The 21,243-nt window shown below is 35.0% G+C and overlaps 1 protein-coding gene across 3 annotated transcripts in view; it reads right to left on the bottom strand.

Annotated features, from left to right (window-relative positions):
• LOC107746024 (sorbin and SH3 domain-containing protein 2-like) overlaps positions 1 to 21,243 on the bottom strand; it is a 56,631-nt gene that overhangs the window by 33,049 nt on the left and 2,339 nt on the right. For all 3 annotated transcript variants that reach the window (XM_016560069.1, XM_016560070.1, XM_016560067.1), the window contains exons 2-3: positions 2,102 to 2,157; positions 931 to 1,026 (exon numbers count right to left, since the gene is read on the bottom strand). In XM_016560069.1, coding sequence (XP_016415555.1) covers positions 931 to 1,026; positions 2,102 to 2,111 — 106 coding nt within the window. In that variant the 5' untranslated portion in view covers positions 2,112 to 2,157. The remainder of the gene's footprint in view (positions 1 to 930; positions 1,027 to 2,101; positions 2,158 to 21,243) is intronic.

Genomic DNA, 21,243 nt, shown 5'->3' with positions numbered 1-21,243 from the left:
TTTTATATTTTTTATATTTAAAGCGAGTTTTTTGGGCAGTGTAGAGTAGCACTTGTTGTTTGTCATTTCTCTGATCACAAATGCAGACTGGGTTTTATGTTTACGCGGCGCAACGTAACGCGTAAAAAGACAGTATAAGTCATTATAATCAGTAATTATGTCCCCACTGGATGCAACAAATGCCTCGTTTATAATGGGTTTTCATGTTTTTGAATCATCGCTCCGACCTGACAGGGCATCACAATGTGGTAAGGGCGTAACATTTCCGTCACACGCTTGAGGTATTCGGTCAATCACAACGCTCTGGATAGCTGGCCAATCAGAGCATACCTCGCTTTTCAGACCAATGAGGTTTGTAAAAATCGACGCGTTTCAGAAAGGCGGGGCATAGAGGAGAAACAATTATGTACAGTATGTGGAAAATAATGTTTTTTTAACCTTAACCATAAACATATTTCATTACACCAAATACACAAAATAATGTTCTTTTTAGCAGCATCATATGACCCCTTTAAACTAAAATACTATATACTAAAATACTAAAAATATTATAGAGGCAACATGGAACTGGCCTCAAAGTAATAATTCAAAAACATAGAACAACACTGAGAGAGAGTAAATAATGACAGAATTTTCATTTTGGGGTGAATTATTCCTTTAAAATTGTATCATTGACAACACAGAAAATAGTAATGTTCTCTTCTCCTAAGAGCTAAGTAGAGAAAAAAAAGGATAACGTAGACAAATGCAGCAAGACATGGAACAAAACAGATGTTGTGAACATAAAAACGTAAAACAAGCACATATAAACAGAACACGGGGAGAAAACTCATTTAAATAATGAAGGCAGATGAAACAATGGTAAGCTAAAGGAGATAAGACATTCTAAAACTCTGTGTCTATTAGACAGCCCTGCTCCATCACTGATACCTGCAGCTGCGTACAGGTTGGGTGAGCTCTGGACCCTCTTCACAGGCCAGAGAGTGAGCGACAGGGATGCTCTTTTATGAGCACGTCCTCCGCTAACTGGAGTATGTTTGTTTGCACACGCACACACAGAAGCCCACATGCAAAACAAACAGAAAGCAAAGCACATGCATTGTCAATGCAACATTATTGCAGCAAAATATTATGCAAAAAAATAAAAATAAATAATAATAATAAAATTCAATGATGAACATTACAGTTCAAAGGTTTGGGGTCAGTTAGATTTATTTATCTATTTTTTTTTTTTTTAAGATTTTTATCTAGGATGCATTAAATAGATCAAAAGTGACAGTAAAGGCATGTATACTGTTACAATAAATGTATCACCGTTTCCACAAAAATATTAAGCTACACAATAATTTTCAACTGTGATAATAATAATAAAAAAAATATGTTACTTGAGCACCAAATCAGTATATGAGAAAAATTTCTGAAGGGTCATGCAACATTAAAGACTGGAATAATTTAGCTTTGCAATTATAAGAATAAATTACATTTTAGAAATATATTAAATAAATAAAAAACTTAAAGTTAATTATAATTGTATTAAAATGCATGCTATTATTGTTTTCACTCTAATAAATGTAATTGGAGAACATTAGAGACTTCTTTAGAAAAAAACATAAAACAAAAATCTTACTGACCCTATAAACTTTTGAACGGTATTGTGTTGTAGCAATTAAAAGTTAAGTCTTCCTTTACAGAACAGCATACAACTTGTGCAGTAACTGATTTGCAAAGCATTCTGGGAAAGATGACAGATTATAATGACATTGTTTCCAAACCATGATGTGAACACATTTTATATGTATTATACCTAAAGTAATATGGAGCCTGATTTCGGACCAATAATATTACTTTATTTTCCAAAATGAGCAGTAATGAGCAGAACAGAGCTTACTGTGTGGAAAATTATAGCATATCCCACAATGCAATGCATTTGGTTTGACCTTTTATTGTGGTGGACAATCAAGAAGCACGTACTGCACCTCTTTCTGACACAAGATGTTACAATGTTACAACATTTTTACACAAGTTTCTTAAAAATGCACAATAACTGGTTTGTTGCATTAGTGGCTAAAAACGTACACAGGTATTTTAATAATAGACTTACCTGTGTTCATAATGAAGATCTCCACTGAACTGTGTTCTGAAGAAGGACACTTTCACCTGTAAAACACATCAGACTATTCTTAATAATCTCAAAATTGATTCATCTACACCTACATAAATAGTTGTTTAATGTCCAATACCACCTGCTAAAGTGCCTAAACTGTTTAGCAACCGTGTATTTTTGTCTAGCAGTTCTATGACTAGCACAGGTTATATTTATTCAGTGACAGATATAGAGGATATTCTGTTATAAACATGTTTATTGTGTATCAAATGGCGACATAGACCTTAATATGGATCCATGACAGACAACAGCAAGAAACTGTGGCGTCTGTGTGTGTGTGTGTGTGTGTGTGTGTCCTCGTAGTAATACTCTGACTGACACCAGACAGTCTGGACACCAGGAATACACTCGATGTGCCTGCTAAGTGTTAATTTTACTGTGCATTACACACATTTTCCCTCTCTCTAGTCACTATCAGTATTGCAAACATGAAGCATGAGGTGTGGAAGGAATGTGTGTGGTGGGATCTAATCATAGCATTTGTATCTGTCTCATATGAATACTAAATAATGTTACCCAATAGACATGTTAACAAGATAACAGATTTAAATTATGTCAAGATAATGTTATGATAATGTTGCTCCACTTCAAAATAGCAACAGTTGAGGATTTCCAAACACACTTCTTACAATAACTGATAAAGTGTCTCTCATGTTCACTGAGGCTAACAGGGAGCAGACATAATGGATTAAAGACAGACAGAGAGAACAAGAGAGAGAGCATTAAGACATAAAAATAAGATGCAGTTGTCGGATATCCCACTGCCACTGACAGATTTATAACTTGCCAAGAGAAACGAGTTACACGCAGGGAGTGAAAACGCTGTCAACACTATTTGAGTCTCAGTAACTTAAGCAATGGCCCCACTGTGGTCCTAATGTGACCCAGGATTCCATAGTAAAATCAATTAAGTTTTAAACTTGCCATATTAAATGAAAACTATTATGAAGTATTGGTTAGATGTAGCCGATAAGACACACTGTAGCGCAAGATGTCAGGTTATAGATTGCCTAAAGCACTTCTTAATACATTTACTAAGTGGCTATGTACTTTCCAATTGTCTCCCATCTTGAACTAATGCAGGAAGTCGAAGAACACTCTAGAAGGATTTTCATAACTTGCTGCGTGACCCAGCTAATGCCATGAAGGTTTATAGTTGTTGCCTTCAAAAACTTGAAGGCCCAAGTTGTTGAGGCCAAAACAAAGACACTAAAAGCACCAATAATAGTCTCTGGGTCATCAAGAAAAGGAAGCAAAACACAGACTATTTAAGGATCATCTGCGCTATCCAGAACCGGTCTAGTAATTTACTACCAAGCTATCTTATTTTCAATACACTATTTTACATTTTGGTGAATTGGTACGAAATTCTTAATAATTTGTACGACCTGTAAAACAGATACAATATCTCTTGAGACCGTGTTGCCTATTTCAGAAAACTCATATGAAACCTCAGAGAAGGAATTGAAATGGACTCATGAATCAACACTGCAAAAAATGATTTTCTTACTTAGTATTTTTGTCTTGTTAAATATCTAAACATTCTTGAATCAAGATGCATTTACCTGAGAAGCAAAATGACCTAAAATATTAAGTCTTGTATTTTTTTATTTTTTTTTTCAAAAAATGTGCTAGTTTTTGCTTAAGACAAAAAGATCTGCCAATGGGGTAAGAAACATAATCTTAATTCAAATCAAAACTAGATTATTTTTCCTGAAATAACATGAATTTTCCTTATTTTTCAACTCATCATCCATCTGGCTTCATTGTGGTATATGTAATTCCAACCTTTTTACAATCCAATTCCCAATGGGTAAAATCAAGTCCTGTCCATCCAACCTCAAAATGTTTTACAGTATCCTGATCCACAGTTGCAGCTTTGAGCACCTGATTAGTTACTGGCAATATTAGTGCAAAGCCCTCTGGGTGCACTTGAGTGTGACAAACATTCAATGCCATCTGCAGCTTGTGTTAACAGGCAATTAAGCTGGCATTTCCGTTATGTAATGGACTAGCTGCCACGGCTATACACTTCCCCATGAATACTGTAATTCTCCATTGTTTGACAGGGCTCAGCTGGAACATATTTGTGTTCAGACAGATTTGTGGCATAAATAGGCAGAGTCAGCTCAGTACAGATTTTGTCAGTAGCTTTGAGTGTTTGCTTGCAGTTTTCATGACATGACTTACACACTAATAAAGTTGTTCTTAGCCATTTCCTTGCACATATGTGACCCTGGACCACAAAACCAGTCATAAGGGTCAATTTTTTGAAATTGAGATATATACATCATCTGAAAGCTGAATAAATAAGCTTTCCATTGATGTATGGTTTGTTAGGATAGGACAAAATACTGAGAAAATCACCTTTTAAGTTATCCAAATGAAGTTCTTAACAATGCATATTACTAATCAAAAATTAAGTTTTGATATATTTACGGTAGGAAATGTATAAAATATCTTCATGGAACATGATCTTTACTTAATATCCTAATGATTTTTGGCATAAAAGAAAAATCGATAATTTTGACCCATGCAATGTTTTTTTGGCTATTGCTACAAATATACCCAAGTGACTTAAGACTGGTTTTGTGGTCCAGGGTCACATATATGGGCTTTCACACTTCAAATTGTTAATTGAGACATTTTTTAACCATGGGGTAGTGGTAACACACTCATTTGTGGTCTCTTAAATTGTCTCTTCCACACACACTCACACTGCCTGTGGAATGTCGGCACTATAGATCAGCATACAGTGACAGGACAGTACATGGATAGAGTTTCAATGGGCAGGCCAGAGGCATCACAACAGCTGTATGAGGAAACACACACTATTGTTCAAGAGTTTGGGGTCGGTACGATTTTTCAATGTTTTGAGAGTCTCTCATGCTCACCATGGCTGCATTTATTTGAACAAAAATACATTGTGAAATATTACAACAATTTAAAATACTTGTTTTCTATTTTAATATATTTTAAAATGTAATTTATTCCTGTGATGCAAAGCTCAATTTTCAGCATCATTACAGTCTTCGGTGTCACATGATCCTTCAGAAATCATTCTAATATACTGATTTACTGCTTAAGAAACATTTCTTATTATTATCAGCGTTGAAAACTCTTGTGCTGCCTAATATTCATGTGGAAACTGTGAAAATTTTTTTTCCTTTTCTTTTATTCTTTGATGAATATAAAGTTCAGAAGAACGGCATTTATTTGAAACAGAAATCTTTTGTAACATTAGAAATGTCTTTACTGTCAGTTTTGATCAAGTTAAAAGTATTTAAAACAGTAGTGTAGCGTGTTGAACACTGCTGTGTTTATGTGTAGTCCAATTCTGAAGTGTTATATAAATCAGTGTTGTCAAGACCCTCTTGTATGATCACATTAGAGACATTCTCTTCTCATTTTGTGAAGGAGTAAAGTATGGGAAGCAGTAGCTATATTAGACGAGGGAGGAAACGCAATCTCACATCGTGAAATCCATCATAAAATTCTTGCATGGTTCTCAAAAACAGTCTGTGCTCTTGAATAAAGTGTGTATGCGGGAAACTGATCTGACAGCTGATTCAGAGGGGTTCCGCCAACCATGAGAACATCAATATGCACCACATGCCAGAACATATTTCACATCTGACAGCACTTCAGATTTATTTGCTATTTATACATCTACACACACCCATCAACCTCTCAATTAAAGAGAATGAATTTGAATTTAAGTCAATAAAAACCAATATTGTTTTGTATTCTTGCATATGGACCAAAACAGCTGAAATATAATTCAATTTTGTTTCACATTCATTTTCAGTGTATTATTCCATTAAGCCTGTAGCTGTTATTTAAGAGTATTTCTAAGTATTTCTAAGCACCTATTAAAACCTTGTAATTCTTAATAGAAACAGCTTCAGGACTGTTATGTACTTAAGCAAACATGGCCTCTATTGATGATATTTTCCTGGGAGGTAGGCTACAGTAAAGAATGGCTCGTAATAAGTAGTGACACTTAATCATCTTTATATAGTGGCAGAGAACATGTCTGTGTAATAAGCTCATTTTTTATCCCATATATAACAGTCACTGAGTTAAATGTAGAACAGTGATATATTACGAATCTGCTGTGTGAACGATTGTTTGTCTTGTAAGCATAAATAAAATCACTCTGAATAGGCCACCATCGTCCGCCAAAGAATTTGATTTGGAATATTTTAAACCACCATGACAGATTCAAAGAAGCCAGAGAATCCAAGTCAGCTAAATAAATCAACTCTACATAACTTGATGATATAATCTACAAAACGGGAGGACAACATCAAGCTTGAGCTGGAACAACAAAATGAATGTTGATGTTCAGCCTGATTAGCTAGGCTATTCTGTCTAAAGCTAGTGGGAGTGAGAGGAGGACGCTATACGTGTGTTTGTGCCATTAGAGAGAATGTGGAGGCCGTGTGGGATTCTAAAGTTATACGAAAGTTGTCATTAGTGTTCTATAGGATGCCCAAACGAAAATGTGAGTGCGTCTAAAAGTTTTGCGTAAATCCTTTACGCTCATGCTTACTCTGTCCCTGCCCAAACCACAGACTCTCTGCCTCCCTCTGTCAGAGACGCTGATTCATTAGTGGCTTCACTCGTAACGCCACAAACCACATTCCACTTCCTATTAGTGCAGTGAAGCGTCTGGCACAGTACACAGCAAGTAAACTAGGCTAATGTTTTGAACTAAACCAGAGTTTACGCAAAAGCAGTGTTTTTTTTAAAAAATGAACACAATGCTAAATGCTAATAACATAATGCTAAATGCTAAAGGAAGCAGGAATGGGATGAGCTTGAGGTCAGTGAGATTGTTTTTTTTTATTATTATTTGAAAGAAATTAAAACTTTTATTCAGCAAGGGTGAATTAAATAGGTCAAAAGTGCCAGTAAAGACATTTATAATGTTACACAAGATTTCTAATTCAAATAAATGCTGTTGTTTTGAACTTTCTATTCATCAAATAGTCCTGAAATCCACGGAAACATTAAGCAACCATTTTCAACATTAATAATAATAAGAAATGTTTCTTAAGAACCAAATCAGCATATTAGAATGATTTGACACTGAGAATGATTTTTATACATTTCAAAATATAATAAAACTGAAAACAGTTATTTTAAATTGTAATCATTTTTCACAATATTACTGTATTTTAAAAAAGCATAAAAAACATACAAAATAAAATAAAAATCTTACTGACCACAAACTTTGGAACTTCAGTTGTTAAAGGCATTGGTGCAGTTGTGCAATCTTTAATTTATCCTCCAAAGAATTATGAGAGAAGCTACAGGTGATCAAACAGTGAATGCCAGTGACAGTGTTTATTGTTTAATAAAGGTTTAGAGGCAGGATATGAACAATGTGCTCATAATATTGTCTTGTACAGAGAATACTGACCTACTGTTGACTTCACCAGATTTATTTCATTGTGACTGAGATTGAGCCATCATCAAACAATAATGTTAGAGCAAATCGACAAAATGATTGTGGAAAGCCGTCTTGCTGGCAGTGCTCCGGTACTGCAGAGTGATTTATTATTTATTTTCTTTTTTAAAGGACAATGTGGTTTACGGTAGAATGCAGTAGATTATATTTACTGTATCATGTGGTTAAATGTGTGACACAGGGCAGTATGGTTACATGAGGAACTCAGAAAGCAATAACGCTGTGAAATAAAGCAGAGATTCATCAGTCAAGCTTAATTTAGTTTGGCGCTGCCTGCCTCATATTATTTTAACCGATATGATTGGAACATGATCCAGATTCCTGCTACTGTGACAGAGATAGAAAATCCTACACTGGTGAAAGCCACAACCACAAAGAGATTTTGCATGCAGAAATAAACCGTCATAAAACATATGACAGTCTGCCCATGTGTTTTACTCATATTCTCAAAGAATCATGGGAAACCACACACAGACAAAAAAAAAAAAAAAATCCAATAAATAACTTAACATAGAAAGACATGCATTCATTGCAAAAGAAATAAAAAATTATATATATTTATATTTATATTTATTTGTGTTTTTATTTTTATTTTTTCAGTCTCTTTGACTATTTTACATTTTCTAAAGTATAAATTTAGCAAAATTAATGAGGTTTAGGTTTAAAACAAGAAAAAAAAAACTTGGAATTAAAAATAACTAAATTCCATATATTCAGTAATATTCGTATTATTTTACACAGATTTGCTTCTCAAGTAAGTGCATCTTGTTTATAGAATTTATTTATTTATTACTGGAAAACAAGACTGAAAAAAAAAATAACCGAAAAAATAATACTGCTGAAGTAAATGACCATTTGCAGTGCAGTACATGTAAGAGAAGACCTTTAAAAAATATGTGACACAGATGGAGAATAGGTGACTATTCTTTTTTTTTTTTAGGGTAAAGGTCACAACATGTCAGGGCCACCATGATGGGCACACTTACAGCACACTTTCACCACTTCAGATTATGAGTTCGTGTGCATATATATAAGTGTGTGTGTGTGTGTGAGTGCGTATGCCCCTATTTAAAGCTGTACAAGAAAAGAGCAGTAGATAAACTGTTTGAACTACCAGACTCACCTATCTCTAGAGTTTTCACTCTTTGATAAGTTAGGAACACACAGCTATTCCTGGATGTGAGTTACATTACTTTTATTTTCACATTAAATACATTTTGGAGTTGACCAGCCAAACACATACCACTTAAATAAAAATTGAGTTCAATTCTGAGGGCAGCAACTGTAGGACCATCTTCAGAATTTCAGAGATGGTCCTCACTGCAGAACACAAGATCCAGGGGGCGTGGTTGGATCCAGATCCAACTCCTCCCACCTTACATATACCTAAACCCGTCTCCACCCCCTGATCCCTAAACCCACCCATCTCCACCCCTAAACCTACCATCTCCACCCCCTAGATGTGGATCCAACCCCGCCCCCTGGATCTTTGTTCTGCAGTGAGGGGCTATTGGAATTTCAAGCCAGATGTCCAACATAAATCTGAACGCAAGTCTCGAGTCCCATCCGAACACAAGACCCATCCAAATAAGGAAGAATCCGTTTTGTTTTGTCTCGGAATAAGGTTCTGAAACAGTGCCAAGATATTTGCTTTGGTACAATTTTGTGGGATATTTGTCAAAGCCTCATAGCTTAAAAACGTTGTGTCAGGAGTTGCAAAAAGGAGTTTGAGAGACTCTGGGTGGTTAAATACCAGCTGCTGTTGCTGGGTCCAGATTGCTCTCTTGGTTTCCCTACTGACCACAGACATTCTAGTTAACTACAACCAAGCACTTCTGTTTCCCTGGAGCTTTACCCTTATGATCTCCAAAACAAAACAAGGCCATAAAGGCCAATGAAACACTGCTAGTCCAAAAGAGAGTTTTCAGATAAATTAAATCCAAAATAATGATTTAGTCTTTAATCCTGTAGCTCTGTTAAACTGAATAGGAATAGAATAACCACACAAAGTTGTGATTTACATTATTTTCTATGATTGTAAAGAAGTTATTATTAGACAAAACGCAAATCTGCATTTCTAACATGTCTAATTATTTGGCTCCTCTGCAGTGAATGGGTGCCGTCAGAATGAGAGTCCAAACCTTTATTGATGGATTGGAGTGGTGTGGAATACTTGTGGATTATTGTGATGTTTTTATCAGCTGTTTGGACTCTCATTCTGACGGCACCCATTCACTGCAGAGGATCCATTGGTGAGCAAGTGATGTGATGCTAAATTTCTCCAAATCTGTCTCCAAAACTCATCTACATCTTGGATGTACTTCTTGGATTTCTGAAGCCACTGAATTAAAAAGCAAGACCTTTGCAGCCACTGTACAGTTGGGTGATTTGATTATGTATTGCAGCATCTCTACAGAGCACGTAGGGCCTGATGACATATTGATCATGATAACCTGTTACTCCTCACAGAGCCGACAACATATTCATGCCCAGGGAAAAAAGTGATGATTTGAAGAAAAGGGAAATTAGGGTGCTTGGACACAACATAAGCATGTCAGACAGAGAAATAGGAGACAAATAAATAAGTAATAGCTCTGATCTATGAAAAATCTAATATGGTGAAATTAAAAATGTGCAAAATTGTATTATGTGTATTATGTGAAAAATAATTAATATGCTTTAACAGAATATGAAGAGGATGAAAACTGGGAGAGAGACAGAAGGGCGATTAAACAAACGAAACCGCAAGGACAGAGAAAGTAGGAATTCTGTGAGAGCCTGTGGCATGCAGTATTATGTAAGATGAATGAGTTCCTTCAGGGCAGGATATTAACAGAGCAGCTCCTCACACACATACACTGCAGCGTAAGCTTCATTAGGGCTCAGTGCTGATTGGAGTAATTGCTGTGGTTTGTGTGCACCATAAAAGACAATAAGAGTTTGGTTCATTAAAGGAACATGAACAATGTCTCTTTTTTCACACACAGATTTACTAAACAGACATAAACAGAACACTACACAGACTCATGCACCAAATGTGTGCATTGTTGCTAAAACTCAATCATTTTAAGACATGCAATTAATGTCTTAAATATGCTAAAAGGCACGCACATTCATATATATGATTTTTTTCTTCCCTCTTCATTGTATTTCCTTTGTCCATCAGGGTGTTTATTATAATATGACTTTAGAAGGCTCAAAATAGAGTGCATTACTTACTTACTTCAGATGGGAAAGTCCTAAAAGTCACTGGATGGCACGGCACAGACCACACCACACACTTAACTTCAGTCATAGGGAAAGGGCCTGAACAGAAACAACTGCAATCCATCCATCATACTTCAGTCTGTGAATAACGTCACCCATCCACTCCAGTGCAAATTCCACTGATACGATGAGTCTAAATATAAAATATCCTTCCTGAAAAGCATGCCCAGTCATCTACAAAAATACACTTTTACTAGTGTTTGGAGGGCATACTTTTGGTTCATGTGATAATACTTAATTATTGTTCAAACATTTGGGGTCGGTAAGATTTTTTAATGAAAGTCTCTTATGCTCACCAAGGCTGCATATATCTGTCAAAAAAAAAAAATAAATAAAATAAATTGGTGAAATATTATTATAAGTGATATTATTATAGTGATCAAGACACATTATTAATGCTAAAAGGCACGCACATTCATATATATGATTTTTTTCTTCCCTCTTCATTGTATTTCCTTTGTCCATCAGGGTGTTTATTATAATATGACTTTAGAAGGCTCAAAATAGAGTGCATTACTTACTTACTTCAGATGGGAAAGTCCTAAAAGTCACTGGATGGCACGGCACAGACCACACCACACACTTAACTTCAGTCATAGGGAAAGGGCCTGAACAGAAACAACTGCAATCCATCCATCATACTTCAGTCTGTGAATAACGTCACCCATCCACTCCAGTGCAAATTCCACTGATACGATGAGTCTAAATATAAAATATCCTTCCTGAAAAGCATGCCCAGTCATCTACAAAAATACACTTTTACTAGTGTTTGGAGGGCATACTTTTGGTTCATGTGATAATACTTAATTATTGTTCAAACATTTGGGGTCGGTAAGATTTTTTAATGAAAGTCTCTTATGCTCACCAAGGCTGCATATATCTGTCAAAAAAAAAAAAAATAAAAATAAAATAAATTGGTGAAATATTATTATAAGTGATATTATTATAGTGATCAAGACACATTATTATTATTAACAGCTGTGCTGCTTAATGTTTTTTTATTTTTTTATTTTGGAAACAATGATAGAATTTTTTTCAGGATTCTTTGATGAATCGAAACAAAAAAAATGATTTTCATGTATAACATTCAGAAGACAAGACAATCACTAGCATACTTGTCTTTACACACACACACACACACACACACACACACACACACATATATAATTAATATGAGAAAACATTCTGGCCAGAAGACAGTATTTATAATACAGTATTTATAAATGGCCAAATAATAAACAATAGAACTCAATTGTTTGTCCTCATTCAGGCCACTAAATGTGTGTATTTACAGTCTCTGTGTGTGTGTGTGTGTGTGTGTGTGTGCCTGCATGCCCTGTTCGGCCAGGTTTTCAAGTATTCCCAGACCACTGAAACTCAAACTCACAGTTTCCTTTTGAGGCTTTTGTTGTGGTGAGAGCTAGTGAGCTTAAACAAATCACACACAAACACAGGAATGAGGAAGTACACACAAGGAGCCGTTATACACATCCCCTCGCTGTCGCTTTCCATCTACTTTATCTCTAACACACAAATACAGAGAAAGTCAAATAACAAGCCTCATCAGAGCTACATGGATATGTATCAGAGCTACAATATCAGAGCTGCATGGATCTGCTACTGTACCTATCAGATTAATCATGAAAAACTTCAGAGAATTCCATCTGTTACTGGGAGATAATGAGATGTATTAGATGCTGAATGCAGGTATGCACGTGTGTGTGTGTGTGTGTGTGTAATGCAATCAGAGATCTCACTTTCTATGTACTTTAGGAGCGATGAAGTCAAGCTGTCGTTCCAGTTAGACATTGAGAGACACAGCAGACAGCCTTCATCCTATCGTTCTGTGCTATCAATGAACTTAATAGTCTGTCTGTAAAACATTCTTACGAGCCGTTATACACATCCCCTCGCTGTCGCTTTCCATCTACTTTATCTCTAACACACAAATACAGAGAAAGTCAAATAACAAGCCTCATCAGAGCTACATGGATATGTGAGCGAGCTACAATATCAGAGCTGCATGGATCTGCTACTGTACCTATCAGATTAATCATGAAAAACTTCAGAGAATTCCATCTGTTACTGGGAGATAATGAGATGTATTAGATGCTGAATGCAGGTATGCACGTGTGTGTGTGTGTGTGTGTAATGCAATCAGAGATCTCACTTTCTATGTACTTTAGGAGTGATGAAGTCAAGCTGTCGTTCCAGTTAGACATTGAGAGACACAGCAGACAGCCTTCATCCTATCGTTCTGTGCTATCAATGAACTTTCAAAATAGTCTGTAAAACATTCTTACATACATTGTGTTAAATTGATTGTGATGTAAGAACAGATTGATTTACAAAGCAATTAGTTTTCCTCACATGTCATGAATTAATCCCAAAATGTAAACATTAATTTATGGGAGCAAATGCTAAATATTTAAAAATTTGAGCAACTTCACAATGCATGCAAACAAGAAAAGTTTACATCATAAAATGAAAGAATTATGGGCATATGGGCAGTTCTTAAAAAGATTTATTCAAAAAGTCCTTTGGTTTCATTTGACGTCTCTGGTTTAAACTGCAGGCTGACTTGTTTTGTTGTATTCTAGGAAAGTGTTTGGCTGGAACCACAAAGAAAGAAAGAAAGAACGAAAGAAAGAAAGAAAGATGCATTTCAGATAATGAATTAATCCCAAAATGTAAACATTAATTTATGGGAGCAAATGCTAAATATTTAAAAATTTGAGCAACTTCACAATGCATGCAAACAAGAAAAGTTTACATCATAAAATGAAAGAATTATGGGCATATGGGCAGTTCTTAAAAAGATTTATTCAAAAAGTCCTTTGGTTTCATTTGACGTCTCTGGTTTAAACTGCAGGCTGACTTGTTTTGTTGTATTCTAGGAAAGTGTTTGGCTGGAACCACAAAGAAAGAAAGAAAGAACGAAAGAAAGAAAGAAAGAAAGATGCATTTCAGATGTTACTTTAAAATGGCAATTTTAGTCATTTGGTGTTAGAATGTAAGTCACACTCATTGATAACTTAACTGTGTGTGAATATAACAGTATTTGAAGCACTCTGAAACAATACTGACAACTGTGTTGAGTTGCTGTATGAACAAAGTTTATATCTTACATACTGTACAGTAGCACAGACTAAAATGCTGCAGTCCTCTCTGGGAGACTCACTGCAGCTTTTGCAGCAATATGATTGTGCGCTGTGCTGACCTACTCACCAGTCACATCTCTGAACGTTTCCATTACAAAGTGTATTTACTCTTCAATTTTGACTTCAATGACTCAGTAAAATTATAGTTTTTCAATATCCAAGCCAGGCAAAAACTAGTGAGCTCCTCGCTGCTTAGCTAGGCATCTACCTTCTAACAGCATCCTATTAGTGTCATGGAAACTCATAAGTGACAGCTTTGGTACACGCTTTACAGACTTGACAATAAAATTCAATCATTTTGCTAAGCTAACCACATGATGCTATCCACCTTATTTTGTTAGGTGGAAGTAGACCATTTCTTGTGAATGTGCGAGACTTCCACTTCATTAGCCATTATATAACTAGAAGAATAACAAAGTTCAGTCAAGTCACCTTTATTTATATAGCACTTTAAACAATACCGATTATTTCAAAGCAGCTTCACAGTAATAAACAGGAAAATAACATAATCAATGATTCAAACTTCATCAAATATGAGACAATTTCAAATTCTGCAGAAAAAGCAGCTCTAAAAAGACAATAGTGCCATTATTTGCCTTATAGGCACAATATGTAAGATTTTTTTATTAAAATATCCAAAAACCACTAGAACAGTGCTATATATTTTGCTGACTTGTGTACTCCAAAGTTTATATCTTACATACTGTACAGTAGCACAGACTAAAATGCTGCAGTCCTCTCTGGGAGACTCACTGCAGCTTTTGCAGCAATATGATTGTGCGCTGTGCTGACCTACTCACCAGTCACATCTCTGAACGTTTCCATTACAAAGTGTATTTACTCTTCAATTTTGACTTCAATGACTCAGTAAAATTATAGTTTTTCAATATCCAAGCCAGGCAAAAACTAGTGAGCTCCTCGCTGCTTAGCTAGGCATCTACCTTCTAACAGCATCCTATTAGTGTCATGGAAACTCATAAGTGACAGCTTTGGTACACTCTACGCTTTACAGACTTGACAATAAAATTCAATCATTTTGCTAAGCTAACCACATGATGCTATCCATCTTATTTTGTTAGGTGGAAGTAGACCATTTCTTGTGAATGTGCGAGACTTCCACTTCATTAGCCATTATATAACTAGAAGAATAACAAAGTTCAGTCAAGTCACCTTTATTTATATAGCACTTTAAACAATACCGATTATTTCAAAGCAGCTTCACAGTAATAAACAGGAAAATAACATAATCAATGATTCAAACTTCATCAAATATGAGACAATTTCAAATTCTGCAGAAAAAGCAGCTCTAAAAAGACAATAGTGCCATTATTTGCCTTATAGGCACAATATGTAAGATTTTTTTATTAAAATATCCAAAAACCACTAGAACAGTGCTATATATTTTGCTGACTTGTGTACTCACATTATCCCAAATGTTTCGAAGAATGTTTAAACTGAGTGCGGCTTTTGATACGGTAGATCATGCTATCCTTCTTGCTCGCTTGGAGCATTGTGTTGGTATCAAAGGAGCTGCCCTTGAATGGTTTAGATCTTATCTTTCAAATAGGAAGTTCAGTGTAAATATTGGGGAATATTCGTCGGAGGCTGCTGTTCTTTCCTGTGGTGTCCCACAGGGATCCATTTTAGCTCCCATTCTTTTCACGCTATATATGCTCCCATTAGGGTCTATCTTCAGGAAATATGGGTTGTCGTTCCACTGCTATGCGGACGACACTCAAGTATATTTACCCTTAAAACCTAATACTGATGGGCTGGAAACACTTAGGGCCTGCCTATCTGACGTGAAAGCTTGGTTATCTTTAAATTTCCTCAATTTTAATGAGAATAAAACTGAAATCATAGTTTTTGGCTCATCTGATTCTCTTAGTCAAATAACCCTAGGAAATTCAACACTTCCGGCAAAGCCTTGGGTAAAGAACTTGGGTTTTGTATAGATTTGCTCCAACCATATCTGTTTTTAAATCTAGGTTAAAAACTTATCTTTTTGAACTGGCATATGGCCAGTAATGAAATGTATTGCACAGTGTGTTTTTGCTTTTATGATTTTCTTAATTATATATTGATATTTTTATTTATTTATTTTTATTTTTTATTATACGGTCTCGTGTATTGGTGTAAAGCACACTGGTCAACTGTTGTTGTGTTTAGTTGTGCTATAGAAATAAAATTGACATTGACATTGACATTGTCCATTTGTAATTACTCTGAACTGTTTTTATTGATACTTTTCAGTACTGCATAAAAAGTTTTATTATCAGTAATCCTCTCACTTCATACTCATTTCATCTTACTGAAATGCATTCTAAGATTGTCTTAGAATCTCCCTTAGAATTGGGCTGAAACAAGGTATCTTAAGAGGCAGCATAATTAAACTGTGTACCATTTGGAACAATCAATCTGAAGCGTGGGAAGTGCCACTATTCTGACTCCACAGGGGTTTCACTTGGTTTTGGCACAGAGAACGTCCCTTTCCTTGATTCAGAAATAATATCAAGCAGATCGAGACCCAAAAAAACACCGTACACTGCTGATTGTGCAAAATGTTCCAGTTTTCTATCCGTTTTTAATAGCGATGCGGTCAGACACATGAAAAGACAATGCCATTTTACTCAAAAGATGCGTGATCAGCATAACAATAAGAGAGAAAGCAAGAGATTTCTCTTTTTTCATTTGATTTTTTTTTTACTTCTGTATTCAGGCTATTATTATCAAGTCTTACCATCCAGAGCAGAGCAGCACTCTTGGGAGACAGGAGAGTTAGACAGGTGGGGTGAGAAAAAGAGAGAGAGAGAAAGATCAGATAGGTCTATTCTGGTAGTCAGACATGCTTCTGTAGTGGCTAGAAATTTCCCTTCTGGGGTCTGCGTGGCTCCACCTGTCACGTCTGAATCAGTGACCCAACCTCTCCACATCCACTGCAAGCAGCTCAATGATCTTAGGGAAATGTAACAAGCCATAAAGCACCTTAATGTGTCAAGCGATTTTGCTTCACATTTAAATGATGGTCCCAAAGAGAGACTCATAAAGTTCAACAGGGCTGTTTGAGAAATGATTATGCCTTATTTACTGACCTAGCATTTAAGAGACACATACATCACCACATCAAAGTGCTGTCTGCTGATGAAGAATTCTGCTGGGTCTCAGGATAAAGTGTGGATTTGTGGGTGCAGCTGTTTTTATTGTCAGCTGTACAACTACATTAAAGCAACTAAAAAATAATCTTTTAAAATAATAAATATATATATAAATGAAAAATCACGATTTTAATAAATATTGGCAAAAAATTCACTGTAAAAAATAAGATAACTTATTTGTATTAATTTATTAATAAAGGTGACAGTACATTTAATATTGTCCTATCCTAACAAACCATACATCAATGGAAAGCTTATTTATTCAGATTTCAAATCAGATTTCTTAATAACTGGTCTAAATGTGGTCAGTACTGTATATGGTGCATAGTGCCATGCACATAACAAAACTCTAAAATAATGCAAAAAATTTAAAAAATATTAATGCAATAAAATTCTTATATATTCAATATGACAGAAGCTAAATGGATGGAATGGTCTGCTTCACATAAACACCAATTTAAATATGAATCCAAAGTCAACAACTACATTGAAGTCAAATGCAAACACACACACACACACACACACACACACACACAAATACAATTTCAAAGAAAAAAAATGTAATTCCTGTGCTGATGTACCAAAGAGTCATTAAAGATTATGTAACATAAGTTTACTCTTGTCCTCTTTTTAGAGCTGCTTTACAGCATCATTGAGTTTTGTTTGCATTATTGAAACATAAACATTATCCTGTGTAACACTGTAAAGCTGCTTTGACACAATCTGCATTGTATAAAGCATTAAATAAAGGTGACTTGACTTGGCATATCTCACAGGATTCTATAATTAGACCTAACTACGCATGCGAATGTAATGTAAATCCACTAAAAATCATTTGCTGAATTAGGTCACACAATGTTTAAATAATTATTTTTGTTCTGTTGCCTTAATTTACTGTGTTTTCAACACAATCTCATGGCAATTTTATGTTTTGGCGAATTGGTGGCTGACTCGTATGAATTTGTACAATATCTTTTTCATAGAATTCACACCATACAAATTCATACGAAATCACCACCTCGAAAAATCGTTACATTTTCCTGTGAGATCGGGTTGCCCAGTACACAAAGAATAGCTGACTCTAAACAATCAAGTCAAAGAAAGATTTAATAAAAAGATTGAATAAAATGTAAAAATTGAGCATTTTAGCTTTAGCAGTTATAAAGTCCATTATATGATCAGTCAGTGTGAGGTGTAGAGATTCAGATGTCTGTGAGTGACTTAAGTCTGAAGTGATGTATGACGTGACCTCTGATATACAACGGCCTGCTGACCAGTCAGCGCTTGATGAAAAAGGACGTGATCACAGGTCCTGCACATGCCAGGGATGACTGTGCTATCGCAACAAGCTGCAAACTGATACTACGCACAATGATGTAATGCTGAGAAAATGTTCCAGTAGCCTGATAAAACTGCAGTCAGGAACAATACAAATGAGAGCTGTTCTAGAGAAAAGATCACACTGATAATAAAAACAACAAAGTATGGGTAAAAAGAAGGCTGATCCTAATCCACTGATTTATGTTATTTCATTTACATCATCAATTCACCAGAGAACATGATACTATGACACAGAATAAACTTCACAAGCTTCACACTTCATTAATCTACCATTACCTGGTTAAACTATTACAAAAACTAAAAGTCAAACAAATAGTCATACGCTACAAAAATGTCTACAATTAAACAAGCTCACAGTAGAGGGAATGGATAGACACTACCTCTGCTGACCCATCTCAACACTACCTCTGCTGACCCATCTCAACACCCAATCCATTATCACAGCGAATACCAGCTAAACATTCCTGACACGGAAAGTGAGAGGTTATAAAAAGCATTGCTGTTGAGTAAACACATGTATAATCATATATCTGTGGGTCGATACAGCAGTCACTGCTACTGGATTGCCATTTGCCCTATGGCAGCACTAGTTGTAGATGGAGATGGTAAATGGACTGTACAAGAAAAATAATAATAAAAAAAGAATGCTCTGAACCCCATTAACCAAAACCATTGTTAGTGTTATGCAAACCACCTTTAAATGGCCTGTCTCCCAAAAGCATCATAGCTTAAGTAGCACTTAAAATCATCATAGATCTACAAGTACTGTTCGGTTGCTAAGTGCCTCAAAATTACACTTACTGTAAAATAATGCATTTGTCTATTTAAGGTTGTGATGCTTATCGTTTATGCAAAGTACAATAAGGACATGTTTATTTATATTTAGTTTAAACTTGCATATTTTATTTTAAAATAAAATAAAATCTTTTACATTACATTTCTTTTAAATAGTTATCTGCTAGATGAGAATGTTTTTAGATTTTAAACAAAAATCTATGTAAAGCTATATGGTTCATGTACTGTAAAATGCATTCATAACCATGGTTATTATAGTTAAATAAAATTAAAACCATAAAAAATGTATTATTTGAAATAAAACAAACTTTAACTTTAAAATATTTAAAAACTTAAACTTATTTTATTTCAGCTAGTTGCCAATGCATCATTTGTCATGTTCATGCAGTTTAGCTTGATGTATTGAAGTAAATAAAACCTTAAAAATAAATTGACCAAAAAAACTCAACAAAATTACAAATATTTGAACTAAAATTAAAATGAAAACAAAATATAAAAAAGAAATCAAAATATTAATAAAAATGATAATAGTATCACAGTGATACTGAAATAACTGTTTATAACCTCTCACTTAGAGAAAGCTATTAAGAGAGTCCGAGATGCATTGGGACACAGGGCTCTGATCGGTGCATTTCCCATGTGTCCAATGAATATTCTTCTCAGTCATACAGATACTGTGGGCCTACGTAGAGGATAATCTGCACTTTATCCAGCACTATTCTAGGGATCTCTACCCAGTAACATCAGACAAACGTACACAGGCACCTTGGCTTCAGGCATGCAGATCTCATCACACAAACACTCAGCGATGGGTTCACAGGGATGCTTTCTTTAGCACTTCACGCCTTTTTGACACTGTGAAATTACATGCATGTGTCTGTCTAGTTTCAGAAGTCCTTACCTTATGTAAAGAATTCAGATTATTTTTCTACGGCACACGCTGATTCAAGGCAGTTTTATAGACAGCACACACTGAGTTCATAAATTTTGATAATGAGCCATAAAGTCTGCCTTAAATATGAATGATGAGGAATTAATTTTCAGAGAGAGGTTCATATGTCTCAGGAGTTTCTCTTGATGTTTTTTTCTTTTTCTTTTTGTCCTTAAATCTGATGATGCAGTGATTGGAAGCTTCATATCAGAAAGATAACTAGCAGTAAATTGAATCACATTCATATGCAAGTTAATCAGGTTAAACTATTGAAAACCTTTAAATTATTTGATTGATTTCATAATTATGAAACTGATCACTGCTGTACACTCACATCTCTCAGTCAGTGTGAGGTCAATGGTGTGACTGCATTACCTGGCGTGCCCTTTCCCCGCTAGTTAATCTCCCACAAGAACAGTATTTAAATGAACGTGTAATACTGATATCCACAGATAAAGGGAGAGAGAGGGATAGAAATCCATCTAGCCTCTCACTTAACCATCATTACATCATCCTATACACACAATATCACACAGATCTTGTTCTCAAGAGATTAAAGCCATTCCATTCCATTCTCTCTGCTGTGCTTTAGCACATTAGCATCCTGTCCCCGGGCCATAGTCAGCTCATCAGATTTGACTATAGGGACATCCCCACTTAAAAAAGAAATTGCATCTGATTACTACAGTGAGTTCATTCTAGTATAATCAAACGTTACATATTAAAAAAAAACATTTATATATTTAGAATAAACAAAAGCAAAACATGCAGAATTATTATTATTATATAAAATTATATTGTTACAATATTACATTATATTAAAAAATAAATGCAGTATAATTACATAATTTAAATGTTTATTCATTGTAATAAGTTTTTTTATATTATTGTTTTTATTAGTATTAATAGTAACAGTAACAGTAGTAAATTATAATTTATTAAGATATATTTTA

The sequence above is a fragment of the Sinocyclocheilus rhinocerous genome, unplaced genomic scaffold, assembly GCF_001515625.1.
Source record: "Sinocyclocheilus rhinocerous isolate Xijiao unplaced genomic scaffold, SAMN03320098_v1.1 scaffold288, whole genome shotgun sequence".
NCBI classification, from domain to species: Eukaryota; Metazoa; Chordata; class Actinopteri; order Cypriniformes; family Cyprinidae; genus Sinocyclocheilus; species Sinocyclocheilus rhinocerous.
Note: the sequence above shows the minus strand (reverse complement) of the source record. Positions and strands in the feature narration are given on the sequence as shown.